Source organism: Artibeus jamaicensis, unplaced genomic scaffold (assembly GCF_021234435.1).
Source record: "Artibeus jamaicensis isolate MK-2021 breed Jamaican fruit bat unplaced genomic scaffold, CSHL_Jam_final contig_374, whole genome shotgun sequence".
Lineage (NCBI taxonomy): Eukaryota > Metazoa > Chordata > Mammalia > Chiroptera > Phyllostomidae > Artibeus > Artibeus jamaicensis.
In genome coordinates, this window is record NW_026521808.1 from 828,804 (window position 1) to 846,330 (window position 17,527).

General features: G+C 37.5%; 1 protein-coding gene across 2 annotated transcripts in view; it reads left to right on the plus strand.

Moving 5' to 3' along the window:
- F8 (coagulation factor VIII) overlaps positions 1-17,527 on the plus strand; it is a 203,053-nt gene that overhangs the window by 141,430 nt on the left and 44,096 nt on the right. For both annotated transcript variants that reach the window (XM_053664492.1, XM_053664493.1), the window contains exons 15-16: positions 14,905-15,058; positions 17,055-17,267. In XM_053664492.1, the coding sequence (XP_053520467.1) occupies positions 14,905-15,058; positions 17,055-17,267 (367 nt within the window). The remainder of the gene's footprint in view (positions 1-14,904; positions 15,059-17,054; positions 17,268-17,527) is intronic.

The following is a 17,527-nucleotide window of genomic DNA, read 5'->3' on the forward strand; positions in this document are numbered from 1 at the left end:
AGCATCTGTACCTATGCCTCCATCTTGGCCGGAGGTCCCTAAAATCAGTATTTTTTTATGGAAGCAGCTTGACTAAAATTTTAACAGAATTTTGAGACCCATTAAAACAAGTTTTAATGGAAAAAAAGCATATGTAATAAAATTATACCAAAAATGAGCTTGTAAGTGAGGTAGGGGTAAATGGAATTAAAGTATTCTAATGCCCTTGTATTTATTGTTCAGAAGAACAGTAAAAATTGATTTAATGTTTGGGGGTGATAAATATGTTCCTTATGTTTATTATTGTGATGGGTTTATAACTGTGTACATTTGTAAAAATCTCATCAAATTGTACACTTTAAATATATGTAGCTAGTTGTATGTTTTTTTTCTCTCATTACTGTAGTTAGTTGTATTTTAATTACATCTTGATAAGGCTGGAAATCTTTTTTTTCTTAATAATTTTATTTAGTTATTTTTCAAGTACAGTTTTTTGCCTGTTTCTCCCATCCCAGCCCCCCCCACCCCATGCTCCCCACCTCCCTCCCATTTCCACCCCCCCCAGTTCTCATCCCTGTGTCCTTCCTATTTGCTTCTCCAAATCCCTCCCCTTTTTCCCCCTTAAATTATCTTCCCTCTCCCCTCTGTCCCCTTGTTCTCTATTTCAGTGTCTTTGTTTTTATTCTGCTTGCTTGTTTGTTTTGTTGTTTAGCTTCCTGTTAAAGGTGAGATCATATGGTATTTGTCTTTCAATGCCTGGCCTATTTCACTCAGCATAATGCTTTCCAGTTCCATCCATGTTGTTGCAAAGGGTAGGAGCTCCTTATTTCTCTCTGCTGCATAGAATTCCATTGTGTATATGTACCACAATTTTTTGATCCATTCATTTACTGATGGGCACCTTGGTTGCTTCCAACTCTTGTCTATTGTAAATTGTGCTGCTATGAACATTGGAGTGCATAGGTTCTTTGATATTGATGTTTTAGGATTCTTAGGATATAATCCTAGCAGTGGAATTACTGGGTCAAAAGGCAAGTCAATTTTTATTTTTCTGATAAAATTCCATACTGGAAATCTTTTTTTAAAAGATATTGCTTACATGAAGATGCATGTTGCAACCTCTAAGGTAAGCACTAAAATTATAGACATCAAGTTTGCAACTTTTTGGAGTAAAGGAAAGATGAAATGATATAAAATAATCAATACAAAAATTCAAGACAGGGAGAAAGAACCATCGATAGGAAAAAGATGCTAGATACTAATCTATATGTATTAGAAATAATATTAATTATAAATGAACTAAATAATCCAGTTAAAAGGATGGTATACCTGACATTGAAACAAAATACAAGTAGATACTGTTTCCAAGCTACAGATCTAAAACAAAAGTATAACAGGTTGAAAGCAAGAGAATGGGAAATGGCATGGCATTTAAATGTTAATCAAAAGAAAGCTAGTATGGCTTCTGCTTCTGGGTGAGAGTAGGTAACAGAAAGCCAACACTCCTGCTGCAACAACTCTAAAAACTAGAAAATTTTAAAATCCATATCTTAAATAATCATGGGAAGCTGTGAAACAAGAGGAATGAGGCAAACTAAAATTTAAGAGGGGAAGGGTGAGGGGGCTACCAAGTTGAGGTGATGATCACTAGATGTTTTCTTACTTGCTGGCCTTTGGAAAAAAGTCTTAATGCTGAGAGAACAAAGACTTTCTAAACTCTCAATCAAAAGTCTGGTAGGGCCATGATGTAAAAACAGCAATAAACCAGAGGTCAATTGAGTTGTCCAAAGCCAGAACAACACTGAGCTACTGCAGACACATGTACATCAGACTGCCCCAGCAAAAACCCACTCCTTTTGATCAGAAGGCCCATCAGGCACCAAATGCACCCACCCTGACTACATTCAACCTGCCAAAACCATCTGGCACACAATCAACACAGAGGCCACTTTTCAAGATTGGGAAAGATAGCTAGTTATCTAACTCATGGGAACAAACACTAACAGTCAAACAAAATGAGGAGACAGAAGAATATTCCCCAAATGAAAGAACAAGAAAAAAACAGAAAAATTCTAATGAAATGGAGATAAGTAATTTGTCTGATATAGAATTTTAAAAAACAGTCATAATTATGCTCAACAAACTTGAGAGTTGAATAGAGGAAATAAGAGAAAACTTCAACCAGAGTTAGGAAATATAATAAATACAAGTCAGATATGAAGAATACAATAATGAAAATAAATTACATTAGAAGGAACCCACAGCAGATTAATTAATACAAAAGAATAGATTAGTGACCTGGAAGACAGAATAGTGGCAATCACCTAATCACAAGAGCAAAAATGAAAAAAGGAATTTTAAAAAATAAAGATAATATAAGGGACCTCTGGGACATCATGAAATGCTCTAACAATCATATCATAAGAATTTCAGAAGGAGAAGAGAGAAAGGAGCAGAAAATATATTTGAAGAAGTAATGGCTGAAACTTTCTTAATCTGGGGAAGCAAACAGATATTCAGGTCCAGGAAACACAGAGTTCCAAACAAGATGAACCCAAAGAGGCTCACACCAAGACATATTGTAATTAAAATGGCAAAAGTTAAAGATAAAGAGACAGTCTTGAAGGAAGCAGGAATGAAACAACAGGTCACATACAAGGGAAACCCCATAAGGCTATTAGCTGATTTCTCAGCAGCAGCTCTATAGGCCATAAGGGAGTGGTTGGAAGGATTTAAAGTGCTGACAGAAAGAAACCTACAACCTAGAGTACTCAGGCAAAGTTATCATTCAGAAATGAAAGGGAGATAAAGATTTTACCAGACCACCAAAAACTAAAAGAATTCACCACCACTAAACCAGCTTTACAAGAAATGTTAAAGGGTCTTATTTGGGCAGGAAAAAAGGGCATAACCAGAAATTAGAAAATACAGGAAACAAAAAACTCTCACTCTTAAAGGCAAATATGTAATAAACACATTGGTTCAGCCACTTAAAATACAAATATGAAAGTTAAAACACAAAAGTAGCACAGTTAACTATAACTATAAAAAATAGAGAATTCACAAACTAAAAGATATAAAATATGATGTCACAAACATAAAGCATGGAGGGAATAAAACTGTAGTGCGTTTAGAATGCATTTGAACTAAAATGACTATCAGCTTAAAATAGACTGCTATATATACTGATGGATAGGTATGAACCTCATGGTAACCATTAACCAAAGCTTTATAGTGTCTACAATAGACACATTTAAAATAGGACTCAGATCGAAAGTCAGTTTTAAAGCAAAGTTTCTAGAGATAAAATGGAAATGTTATAATAATAAAAGGTCAATTCAATAGTCAGATATAACATTCTAAAATTTGTATTAACCTAATAATATAGCTTCAACATACATAAAGTAAAACTTGGAATAATTTAATATAGAAATAGGTAAATTCACAATCATATTTAGAGATAACTGATTTAAAGAACACCCAAACATCAATAAGAATATAGAAGATTTTAACATGATTAATGGAGCACACCCAACAACTGCAGGTTTAACATTTTTTTCAAGTTCACATGGGACATTTAATAATTAGACCATATGCTGTGCCACAAAACAAGAAATTTTAATGAATTGAAAACATAAAATATGTTCTCTAGTAAATTAAACATTAAATCAGTTAGAAGGTTAACTAGAAATTAAGCAACACACTTCTAAATAATGTGTTTGTCAAAGCAGATATATTTTTAACCAAATGAAAATGTGAATATCATGTATTAAAATGTGTGATATGTAGCTAAAGCAGTGCATAGAGAGAAATCTTGAAGAGGAAAGAATGATACTATCAGATATCAGGAGTTATTGTAAAGCTACAGTAACTAATACAGTATTATGTTGATATAAGGATAGACAAATATGTCAATGTAATCTTTGAATTGCAAAGTTAATTTAACATTTTTAAATCATTATAATTTGTCATATTAACAAAATAAAGCAGAAAAAACATATAACTCTCTCATTTCATGAAAAGAGTGCTTAAAATTTTGTATCCACACATGATTTTAAAACTTTTAGCAAATTAGAATAGAAAGGAATTCCCTTATTCTGAGAAACAGTATCTACAAAAATCTACACCAATCATCATATTTAATGCTGATCCATTGAAACCTTTCCTTTGGAGGTTAGGAACCCTTCTTTATCATCACTTCTATTCAGTACTGTACTGGAGGTGATAACCAACACACTAAAGCAATAAAAAGATATAAAAGGTATAAAGGTTGGAAAGGGAGAAACAAAGCAGTCCTAAGTTACGATGATATTAATTGTGTACATAGAAAAAAATTAAATATCTACATGTAAATGATTAGAATTAACTAAGAAGGTTAGCAGGTTTGTGGAATGCAAAATCAATATACAAAAGATACTTATATATCTATAAATAGCCACAGACAGGTAGAAAATAAAATTAACAGTATGTCCCATTTACAATGGAATAAAATAGTCACAGGCACCTAGAAATAAGTATAAACAATTTTCTCAAGGCCTCTATGGAAAAAATGGAAATTTAATAAGAAACTTTAAAGAAGAGTTAAAAGCCAAGGTGGCCCATGTACATGAACTGAAAAATGCGATATTGTGAAAATGTAAATTATCCCCAAACTGATCTATAGATTCCATACAACCCAAATGAAAATCTCAACAGGTCTTTTCTCTTATAGAACTCAACAGGCTGATTTTAAAATATAAAGGGTAAAGAATTGCCAAGACCCTCTTGAAAAAGAACAAGGTGGAAGAAATTGCTGTATAACATACTGAAACTTGATTTATAACAAAGATGTTATAGAATAATAGCTTTTAAGAAAATTTGCTGGAAAATTTTGATACCCACATGGAAAAAAACATTGAATTGATGTCTAACTCACATCAAACACAAAAATCCACTCACATTGGTTTACAAGTCTAGATGCGAACATAAAAACAAAAGTCTCTTAGATAAAAAAAAAAAAGTGAGTATCTTAACAACCTCAGAATTAGGGAATAAAGAGAATTGGCATCAAGATGCAAAAAGCAGTAACCAGGAAGGATTTTTGATAAGTATCACCACATTAAAATTATGAACTTAAGCTCATCAAAAGATAAGAAAATAGAATTAAAAGGTTGGTCACAGAATAGAAGCTATTTGCAGCATAAATAGCCAACAAAGGACTCATATGGACAATAAAATGGCAACAAACTCACAACTATCAATAAATTAACCTGAGGGGGTTTCAAGATGGCGGTGGACTAGGACGGAGTAGATACCAGTTCTTAATACAAAAGAGACAGAAACCTATCCGATCTGAGGAGGTGAGGCCAGCAAGCCAGCAGTTGCCAAGCATATATGAAAATAAGAGACGAGAAACCTCATCGGTCAGGGAGGAACCAGACGGTAGGGAGACAGCAGCGGTACATTAGTCTCTGGGACGGAGCAGGGAGAAAGAGCCGGTGCAGGGTAGGGGAACCAGCGCCCTGTGGCCAGAGCCAAACGGCTCCTGGGGCAGCCTTCAGTGCCCGGACTGCTCCCTCCCTGGGATTCTTCTGCCCGGCAGGCCGAGTGGCCCAGGCAAAGAGGTGTGGAAGAAATTTCAGCCTGCGCGCAAGTTGGGGATCTAGTAGCTCCACACGCAGGGTGTCTGGGCGGATGCCTAAGGGCACCTAGGCCAACATTCAGCGCCCGGAAAGCTCCCTCCCTAGGATTTTTGGGCTGGGGACCTGCCAAGTGGCCCAACCAGAGGGGAGCAGAGGTGATTTCAGTCTGTGCATAGCTCGGAGGTTCAGCGCCTGGTGGGAACTGTGTCTGGGAGAGTGCCTAAAGGCGCCTGGGACAGCGTTCAGCGCCCGGACGGCTCCCTCCCTCGGATTTTTCTGCCGGGCAGGCTGAGTGGCCCAGGCAAAGAGGTGTGGAAGAAACTTCAGCCTGCGCGCAAATTGGGGATCTAGTCGCTCCACACGCAGTGTGTCTGGGCAAGTGCCTGAGGGTGCCTAGGCCAACATTCAGCGCCCGGAAAGCTCCCTCCCTAGGATTTTTGGGCCAGGGATCTGCCAAGTGGCCCAACCAGAGGGGAGCAGAGGTGATTTCAGTCTGTGCATAGCTCGGAGGTTCAGCGCCTGGTGGGAACTGTGTCTGGGAGAGTGCCTGAAGGCGCCTGGGACAGCGTTCAGCGCCCGGACGGCTCCCTCCCTGGAATTTTCCTGCCAGGCAGGCCGAGTGGCCCAGGCAAAGAGGTGTGGAAGAAACTTCAGCCTGCGTGCAAATTGGGGATCTAGTCGCTCCACACGCAGTTTGTCTGGGCAAGTGCCTGAGGGCGCCTAAGCCAACGTTCAGCGCCCAGAAAGCTCCCTCCCTAGGATTTTTGGGCCCAGACCGGCCAAGAGACCCAACGAGGGGGGGAGCAGAGGAGATTTCAGCCTGCACACAGTTCTGGGACCAGCACCCGGCGTGGTGCTGCTACATCCCTAGGGGTCTTTTTGGGTTTTTTTGTTTGTTTGTTTGTTTGTTTTGGTTTTTTGCCAGAGGTTGGCCAGGGGACCCAGACAAACACAGGAACAGAAGGGATACACACCACGCAGCGTGCCATGATGAGCACACAGAGTTTCTAGGTCTGCGCCCAGTCCTCAGATCGGCTCCCGGCTTCCAGTCCACCCCCCTCAGACTATCTGGAAGCCCGGGACGCTGAGGGGTCCTGGGAAAAGAGCTGAGACCCTCAACCCCCTCCCTTTCCGGCCAAGCAAGGTGGGGGGCCAGGGAGAGACTTGTTTGATAGAGTTTACAGAGAGGGTGCGGAGGACAAAGGGCCCCAACCAAAGACTCTGTGGTTGCCAGCCCAGGAGAACTCAGAGGTGCAGTCTGGGGCTCTGAATCCGGTAGACTCGGGAGCCTGCTCTGCTTCACACCCAGCTTGGCAGTGAGCCCAGGATTGGGCAGAGGGTCTGCGGCCTCCCAACTGAACGGGGGCAGGCCTGTGCTCAATCCCGAGGGAACCAGGCAACTAGGCCGGTGCAGGTGCCTGCAAACACAGCAAACCAGACTATGGCAGTAACCCCTGGGAAGGGAGCGCTGCGAGAAAGTCCTAGCTCCCCATTGTAGGGAGCTGGGGGAGAGGCGCCAAGTGTCTGGATCCTGAGAGGGGCTGGATGAAAAAAAAAAAATCACAACAATCGACCCTCAGCCAACTACAACCAGAAAAACCGGTTCGGCTAGTTTGAAGCCAACAAGTGACATTCCTTTTTCTGAGGGTTTTTTTTTGAGATATTATTTTGGTGCGTTTTTTGGGGTTTTTTTTTTCTTTCTTTATTTTATTTTTATTCTTTCTTTTTTTTATTTACCTTTCTCCCCTCTCCATTCCTTTTCTTTATCTTTTTGCTTTTTTTAAGTAATCTGTTATTTCTTTTAAACTTTATTACTGTTTCTTCTTTCCATACTTTTGTCCTCTTTTCCCGGATTTCCTGTTTTATTTCTTTTTCTTTTCTTTCTAAACTTATTGCTCTTTCTTACATTCCCCTACCATTTTTTTCTTTCTTCCTTTTATTTCTTTCCTTATCATTTTCTTTTACCCACAAGAGTCACAATCAACTTGAAAATATGAAAAGACCAGAGCTGGACCCATAGAAGAGGCCTCCCAATAGTAGAGACAGAGAGACAAATTGCACATTGTTGTAGGAGAGAAGCCACAAGTTGCTGCATATGTGAGTAGGTGGAAGCAGAGAACAACAGGATAACCAAAAGAGGCTGCACCATTGAAAGTCACAGGCATTCCACCACAAAAGTTCATACCATAAACCCAGGGTGTCAAAACAGATTAATCTAAGAAGCTGAGGCTAACAAGAAGAGTCTCACAAACAATGGGAAGACAAAGAAACAATCCCCAAATGAAAGGAAAGGAGGAATCCTCAGAAAGAATGCTAGATGAAACAGAGGCAAGTCAACTATCAGATACTGAATTCAAAGCACTGGTGATCAGGAAGTTCAAAGAGCTCACAATCAGCTACCAGAAACTACAGGGGAGCTACAATGATCTCACTGTGAACTACATCAACATGAAAAAGGAAATGGAAATTATTAGCAAGGGCCAAGAGGAAATGAAGAATACAATTTCTGAATTAAAAAGCACGGTGGAAAGCATTAAAAATAGGGTGGATGAAACAGAAGATCGGATTAGTGAATTGGAGGACAAAGTAGAAAGCATCTCACAGAAAGAACAGGAAAGGGAAAAGAGGCTCAGAAAGAATGAAGAGAGATTAAGAGAAATGCAAGACAATATGAAACGTAATAATATCCGAATAATAGGAATACCAGAAGGAGAAGAAGAAGAACAAGGGATAGAAAACATATTTGAAAGAGTAAAGAGAGAAAATTTCCCTAATTTGACAAAAGAAAAAGTCACACAAATCCAGGAATCTCACAGAGTCCCATTCAAGAGGAACCCAAAGAGGCCCACTTCAAGACACATCATCATTAAAATGGCAAACTTCCAAGACAAAGAGAGAATCTTAAAGGCAGCAAGGGAGAAAAAAGAAATAACATACAAGGGCGTCCCAATAAGGTTAGCCACTGACTTCTCAATGGAAACACTCCAAGCAAGAAGAGATTGGCAAGAAATATTCCAAGTAATGAGAAACAGAGGCCTACAACCAAGGCTACTTTACCCAGCAAGGCTCTCAATCAAGATAGAAGGCCAAATAAAGAGCTTCCAAGACAAAAGAAGTCTAAAAGAATTTGCTGCCACCAAGCCAGCTCTACAAGAAATACTAAAAGGTCTGCTTTAAGGAAAGGAAGGAAAAGAGACAGACAGAGAGGAACACAGGTACAAAAATGGCAATGAATAAGTACCTATCAATAATATCCTTAAATGTAAATGGATTAAATGCTCCAATCAAAAGACACAGAATAGCGTCATGGATAAGAAAATATGACCCACACATATGCTGCCTACAAGAGACCCACCTCAGGACAAAAGACCATCACAGACTAAAAATCAAAGGCTGGAAACAAATTTTCCAAGCAAATGGACAAGAAAAAAAGCTGGGGTAGCAATTCTCATATCAGACAAAATAGACTTCAAAAAAAGAGCCATAAAGAGTGACCCAGAAGGTCACTTCATAATACTCAAGGGAAGAATCCACCAAGAAGACATTAACATCATAAATATATACGCACCCAACATAGGAGCACCAAAATATATAAAGAAAATCTTAGAGAAATTCAAGAAAGATATAGACAGCAACACAATTATAGTGGGGGATTTTAACACCCCACTATCAAAAATGGACAGATCTTCCAAACAAAATATCAACAAAGACATTGTGGCATTAAACAACACCCTTGATGAAATGGACCTAACGGATATATACAGAGCTCTTCACCCCAAAGAAGCTAAATACACATTCTTTTCAAATGCACATGGTACATTCTCAAAGATAGATCACATGATAGGGCACAAAACAAGCCTCAACAAATTCAAGAATATTGAAATCATACCAAGCATTTTCTCTGACCATAAGGGACTGAAACTGGAAACCAACCCCAAAGGAAAAAACCCAAAACACCCAAAATCATGGAGACTGAACAGTATGCTATTAAACAATGAATGGGTCAAGAATGAAATTAGGGAAGAAATCAAAAAGTTTCTGGAAACAAATGAAAATGATCACACAACAACCCAAAACTTATGGGATACAGCCAAGGCAGTCCTGAGAGGGAAGTTTATAGCAATACAGACCTACCTAAAGAAAACAGAAACATTTCAAACAAATGAACTTACTCTACGCCTACAAGAACTCGAGGAACAACAACAAAAACAGCCCAAAGCAAGTAGAAGGAAGGAAATAACTAAGATCAGAGCAGAACTAAATGACATAGAGACTAAAAGTACAATTCTAAAGATCAATGAATCCAGGAGTTGGTTCTTTGAAAAAATAAACAAAATAGACAAGCCTTTAAGTAGGCTCATCAAGAAAAGAAGGGAACGGACACAAATAAACACAATCAGACATGAAAGAGGAGAGATTACAACTGACACCACAGAAATAGAGAGGATTGTAAGAAATTACTATGAAGAACTGTATGCCAAGAAATTTGAGAACCTAGGGGAAATGGACACATTTCTAGAAAAATATAATCTCCCAAAACTCAATGAAAAAGAAGTAGAACACCTGAATAGACCAATAACAGCAAAAGAAATTGAAGCAGTAATCAAAAAACTCCCATCACACAAAAGCCCTGGACCAAATGGATTCACAGGAGAATTCTACAAAGCATTTAAGGAAGAGCTAACCCCCATTCTTCACAGACTATTCCAAAAAAATCCAAAAGGATGGAAAACTCCCTAACTCCTTTTATGAAGCCAGCATCATCCTAATTCCAAAACCAGATAGAGATACAACAAAGAAAGAAAACTTCAGGCCAATATCGCTGATGAACATAGATGCTAAAATCCTCAACAAAATATTAGCAAATCGCATCCAACAATATATCCAAAAGATAATACACCATGACCAAGTGGGTTTCATCCCAGGGATGCAAGGATGGTTCAACATTCGCAAAACAGTAAATGTAATTCATCACATAAACAAAAGCAAAGACAAAAACCACATGATCATATCAATAGACGCAGAAAAAGCTTTCGATAAGGTACAACACCCATTTATGATAAAAAACACTCAGCAAAATGGGAATAGAGGGAACATTCCTCAATATAATAAAGGCCATTTATGAGAAACCTACAGCCAATATCATACTCAATGGACAAAAACTAAAAGCTTTTCCACTAAGATCAGGAACAAGACAAGGATGTCCACTTTCACCACTCCTATTCAATATAGTATTAGAAGTTTTGGCCACAGCGATCAGGCAGGAAAAGGAAATAAAAGGCATCCAAATAGGAAAGGAGGAAACAAAATTGTCACTGTTTGCAGATGACATGATAGTGTACATGGAAAATCCTATAGACTCTACCCAAAAACTGCTCAAACTAATTAATGAATTTGGCAAAACAGCAGGATACAAAGTCAATATCCAGAAATCAAAGGCATTTTTGTATACAAACAATGAATCAGCAGAAGCAGAAATCAAGGAAAAAATCCCATTCGACATAGCAAAAAGAAAAATAAAATATCTGGGAATAAACCTAACCAAAGAGGTAAAAGACCTGTATGCAGAAAACTACACAGCACTGAAGAAAGAAATCAAGGAAGACACAAACAAATGGAAACATATACCGTGTTCATGGATTGGAAGAATTAACATCATCAAAATGTCCATACTACCCAAAGCAATATACAGATTCAATGCTATACCTATTAAAGTACCAATGTCGTATTTCACAGACATAGAACAAACACTTCAAAAATTTATATGGAATCATAAACGAGCCCGAATAGCAGCTGCTCTTTTGAGAAAGAAGAACAAAGTAGGAGGGATCACAATACCTGATATCAAACTGTATTACAAAGCCACTGTAATCAAAACAGCCTGGTACTGGCATAAAAACAGGCACATAGACCAATGGAACAGAACAGAGAGCCCAGAAACCAACCCAACCCTCTACAGTCAATTAATATTCGACAAAGGGGGCAGTAACATAAAATGGAGTAAAGATAGCCTCTTCAGCAAATGGTGTTGGGAGAACTGGACAGCTACGTGCAAAAAAATGAAACTTGAGCACCAACTTACACCATACACCAAAATAAATTCAAGGTGGATAAAAGACTTAAATATAAGCCATGACACCATTAAAGTCCTAGAGGAGAACATTGGCAAGAAAATCTCAGATATTCCACGCAGCAACATTTTTACAGATATGTGCCCTAGAGCAAGGAATATAAAGGAAAGAATAAACAAATGGGATCTTATCAAAATAAAAAGCTTCTGCATGGCTAAAGAAAACAGTATTAAATTAAAAAGACAACCAACTGTATGGGAAAACATATTTGCCAATGATACCTCAGACAAAGGTTTAATCTCCAAAATATACAAAGAACTTACACGACTCCACTCTAGGAAGACATCGAACCCAATTAAAAAATGGGAAAAGGACTTGAACAGACACTTCTCTAAAGAGGACATACAGAACATCCAGAGACACATGAAGAGATGCTCAATATCGTTAGCTATCAGAGAGATGCAAATTAAAACCACAATGAGATACCACTTTACACCAGTCAGGATGGCTATAATAGACAAAGCAACAAACAACAAATGTTGGAGAGGGTGTGGGGAAAAGGGGACCTTAGTTCACTGTTGGTGGGATTGTAGACTGGTACAACCATTATGGAAAACAGTATGGAATTTTCTCCGAAAAATAAAAATTGACCTGCCTTTTGACCCAGCAATTCCACTGCTAGGATTATACCCCAAGAATCCTAAAACATCAATTTCAAAGAACCTATGCACCACAATGTTCATAGCAGCACAATTTACAATAGCCAAGAGTTGGAAGCAACCTAGGTGCCCATCAGTAAATGAATGGATCCAAAAATTGTGGTACATATACACCATGGAATTTTATGCAGCAGAGAGAAAGAAGGAGCTACTACCTTTTGCAACAACATGGATGGAATTGGAAAGCATTATGCTGAGTGAAATAGGCCAGGCATTGAAGGACAAATACCATATGATCTCACCTTTGACAGGAAGCTAAAGAATAAAACAAATAAGCAAATAGAATAAAAACAAAGACGCTGAAATAGAGAACAAGTGGGCAGCGACCAGAGGGGGAGAGGGAAGGGAACTTAAGGGGAAAAAGGGGGAGGGATTTTGAGGAACAAGTATGAATGACACAGAGATGAGGACTTGGGGGGGGGGGAATGGGAGGGAGGGGGGAGACCGGGCGGGGGGGGGAAGAGGGAAAAAAAATGTGCTTGAAAAGTAACCAAATAAAATTATTTAAAAAAAATAAAAAAATTAAAAAAAAAAAAAAGAAATTAACCTAAAAGAACAGAAAAACAATGGAAACAAAAACTAAGCAAACAACTAGAACAGGAACGGAATCAGAGAAATAGACATCACGTGGAGGGATTTCAGTGGGGAAAGGGAAGGGAGGAATGGGGGGAAAGTACAGGGAAGAAGAAACATAATTGGTAGGCATAAAATAGATTGGTAGAGATTAAAATGGTATAGAAGACAGAGGACTCAAAGAACTTATATGTACAACTCATAGACATGAACTAAGGGGGGTAATGCTAGAGGGTTAGGGGGGCAGGACATAGGGGAGATAAAGGGGGGATAGTTGGGAAAACTGTAATAGCATAATAAATAAAAAATAATTAAAAAATAAAATAAAGACTATGTGCAGTACTCCTTCAAATTAATAAGAAAAAAAGCATATTATTCCATAGAAAAATTGGCAAAAAAAAAAACAAACCTGCAAACAAACTTGAATAGGCATTCCACAAAAGAGGAAATCCCATGGCTATTACTCATAAGGAAAGATGCTCAACTTCATTACTAATCATGGAAATATAAAATAAAACAACAGACACAATGCTATGCAGCCACCAGAATGGCCAAAATGTAAAAACAAAGTTAATAACAAGTGTTTGGAAAGATTTGGATCAAATTGAACTCTCATACATTGCTGATAAAAATGGAAAATGGTGCAAAAGCTTTGGAAAATGGTGTGGTGGTATCTAACAAAGCTGAACATCTGCATACTCAGCTAGTTCACTTCGAGATATGTGCCCAGTGGAAATGCATATATATACTGTATGTTCACAAAATACACTTACAAGAAGGTTCATGGCAGGACTTTGTGTAAACACCAAAAATTAGAAACAACTTCAATGTCCATGACTGTGGTATATTCACACAGTGGAATACTATACCACAATGGGAATGAACAAACTATAGCTACACGCAATGTACATTAATCTCACAACCATAATGCTGAATGAAAGAATCCAGAAACCAAAGAATGTATACAATATGATTTCACTTACTTAAAAAATTAAACTATATTCTTAGGAATGTATACATAGATAGTATAATTATGAAGAAAAGCAAAGAAATAATTATCATAAACATTAAAATGGTGGTTACCTTTAGTGGGAAGGGAGAGAATGTGATTGGAAAGGTACACAGAGCGAGTCTTCTGGATTACTGGCAATATTCTTAATCTAGATGATGGTTGCATTTTTGTACCAAAAGTATTTGTTTTATGCAGCTTGTTCTACAGTTTTAGTTCACAATTTTAACGGAATTTTTTAAGTAAAGAAAGTAGATCCAAGGACTGAACCCTAGAGCTCTCTTATATTTAGAATATGTTTATAAACCCTACATCCATTCAACACTCAAGAAAGACTTTTTGAGCACCTACCTTATGCCAGGCACTTGGTCAAGCTACTTGGAATATGGCAGCGGGCAGAACAAAGAAAAACCCCTGATTTCATGTAACTTACATACTAGTGAAGCCTACAGAGAATGTGTCAAGGAGGATGGAGTGGCTAACTACTCAACTACTCAAATGTTTCTTAAATGGAGAGTAAGATGAGGACATAACAAAATTGACTATTGACTTTGATAAGTCACTCACATGATTTGGATACCACCTACATGTGGATGAGCTTCATCTAAACCTCTTTTGTGAACTCCCAGTCTTTGTGTATTTGCCAGTTTAATACATATAGATGTCCTGCGTGCCCAAAACTGTAAACCCCAACTTACTCCTCATCTGGGGTTCTTCATCTCAGTGAATCGCATCACCATCCACCCATTTACCCAAATCAGAAACGAAAAGTTATCTTCAATCCCTCTTTTTCCCCTCCATTCCTCTTTACACTTCCAATTTATAATCAGTGCTTCTAAATGTATCTCAAACATAGAGAAAGCAAGAATTTGAAGTATTTCTACATACCTAGCCCACAAGGATATTAATTTTCCTCTGTTTTTCTTCTTCAGGGCTCAGAATAAAAATATCCCTCAGTTCAAGAAGGTGGTTTTTCAGGAATTTACTGATGGCTCTTTCACTCAGCCCTTATATCGTGGAGAACTAAATGAACACTTGGGACTCCTGGGTCCATGTATAAGAGCAGAAGTCCAAGACAATATCATGGTGAGTTGAGGACAGTGGAATCACAAGAAAATTAATCCTGTACATTTTTGTCTCTGATTATAAAAATAATGTATTCTCACTTTTGAAAATTTTTAAATATAGAAAATAAATTGAAAAATAATCTCATAATTACCATTTTGCTGTATGTTCTTATCTTTTTGCCAAAGTATTCTTCTACTTGTGTGTTCAGAATTATACAAGGTATAACCCTACTACTTTTTTGACTAAATAAATGTATGTCATAAACATTTCTTATGTTATTTAAAAACATTTCCTAGCCCTGGCTGGTGTCACTCAGTGGATTGAGCACAGGCCTGAGAACCACACGATCGTGGTTCGATTCCTAGTCAGGGTACATGCCTGGGTTGCGGGCCAGTTCCCAGCAGGGGACTCACGAGAGGCAACCATACATTGATATTTCTCTCCTTCTCTCCTTCCCTTCCTCTCTTAAAATAAATAAATAAAATCTAAAAAAAGCCCATATCCTAAGTATCTTTTCAAGTGAAGACATAATAGTTTACTACATGAATTTATGATCTACTTAACCATTTACTTTGAATAGATAGTTTTTTTCTCTATTTAAATAATGCTGTGATCACAACTCTTTCCCTAGGATAAAATTCTAAAAATACAATGTACTTAATACATGAACATTTTAAGACTTTTTGTACTGAATTATCTGTTACTGTTCTTTTCACATTTGACATTTTTGGAGGGAGTGCTTTCCTTGTTAATTTATATTTTATATATAAATCACTGATTTATTAACGACCATTGATCATTTTAATGAAGTCATTTTCCATGTTTGTTTTCTCTTAACTTTATATGTAGTAGTGTTTTAAAAAGATTTTATTTATTTATTTTTAGAGAGGGGCGTAGGGAGGGGGGGGAGAGAGAGAAACATCAGTATGTTGTTGCCTCTCATGTGCTCCCTTCTGGGGACCTGGCCCACAACCCAGGCATGTGCCCTTGACTGGGAACTGAACCAGTTATCCTTTTCTTCAGTCTGGTGAAGACCCTTTTCTTCACTCAATCCACTTAGCCACACCAGCCAGGTATAATATGTAGTGGTTTTAAAATTAAAACAGGTATTTGTATTTCAGGAAGTAACCTATAAGTCTTTTCTTTATGACACTTTCATAGCTTGTATGTTTATAAAAATTCTTCCCTATACAGAAATTTGATTTCTTAAAATCACCTATACATTCTTGTCCTTTCTTTTACAGTTTAATTTCTTAAGATTTAACTTTTAAATCCATTAGTAATTTCTATAGACTCAGAAGTTATTTTGGTGCATTGTGGGAGCCAAAGGTCAAAGTAGTTTTACTTTTTCCCAAAAAATAGTCATTTATCATCCCAACTGATGGTTTACATTAAGGATATAGAAGGATCTAAAATTACAGGATTGCGAGTGAATTTTTTCTGCCTTGATTTTCATTTTACTTTTCATATGGCCTATGAAATGTGTCATTTTTTCAAATATGAAAACTAGTCTTTTAAAACATTTTATGAATTCATCCTGGAATTTTAAAAAAGATTTTATTTATTTATAGAGAGAGGAGAAGGAAGGGAGAAAAAGAGGGAAACCATTGATGTGTGAGAGATGCCTCTCCAGTGCTTAATCCACTGAGTCACACCAGCCAGGGCTCATTCTGGAGTTTGTCATGAAGAACCTTAACCTAAGTATCAAGTCCTGGGATTATGGTCTCTTAACCCCCCTAGAGTGATATTTTTCCTTTTACTTTGGGATTGCTTTTTAGTATTTAGGAATTTTCTCCTTTGCAACTTTGACTGCATGTCTTAAAATTTTTTTAATCCAAAAATTCTTCATAGTTTCCTTTATAGAGCTTTAAGTTTGGATTCTAACAACATTCATCCTATGTATCACTTCCTCTGGGTATTAAAATATGGATAAAGCACAAATAGATATTACTATTAAGAATATAAACACTAAAATTCTTGTGTTGTTTTTTTTTTTACATTTTTTGTTCTGCAGGTAACTTTCAAAAACCAGGCCTCTCGTCCCTACTCCTTTTATTCTAGCCTTATTTCTTATGAAGAAGATCAGAGGCAAGGAGAAGAACCTAGAAAAAAGTTTGTCAAGCCTAATGAAACCCAAAGTTACTTTTGGAAAGTGCAAAATCACATGGCACCCACTAAAAATGAGTTTGACTGCAAAGCTTGGGCTTATTTTTCTGATGTTGATCTGGTAAGCAGGTCTACATTGTGCTGGCTACTTTCTGGTTTAGAAGAAATGGTCTTTGCAATATCTGCTAAGAATTTTGGTGTTTATCCTAAGCATAATGGGAAGCTTTAAACAGGGGAGGTCACATCAAATTTGTATTTTAGAAATACTATTCTGGAATATACTGAGGAGGATGAATTGTTCTATGAGAAAATGAAGAGTAGGTTGGAGGAGCATAAAAGATGATACCAATCCACTCTGGTTCATAGGTGAGAGAGCTTCTA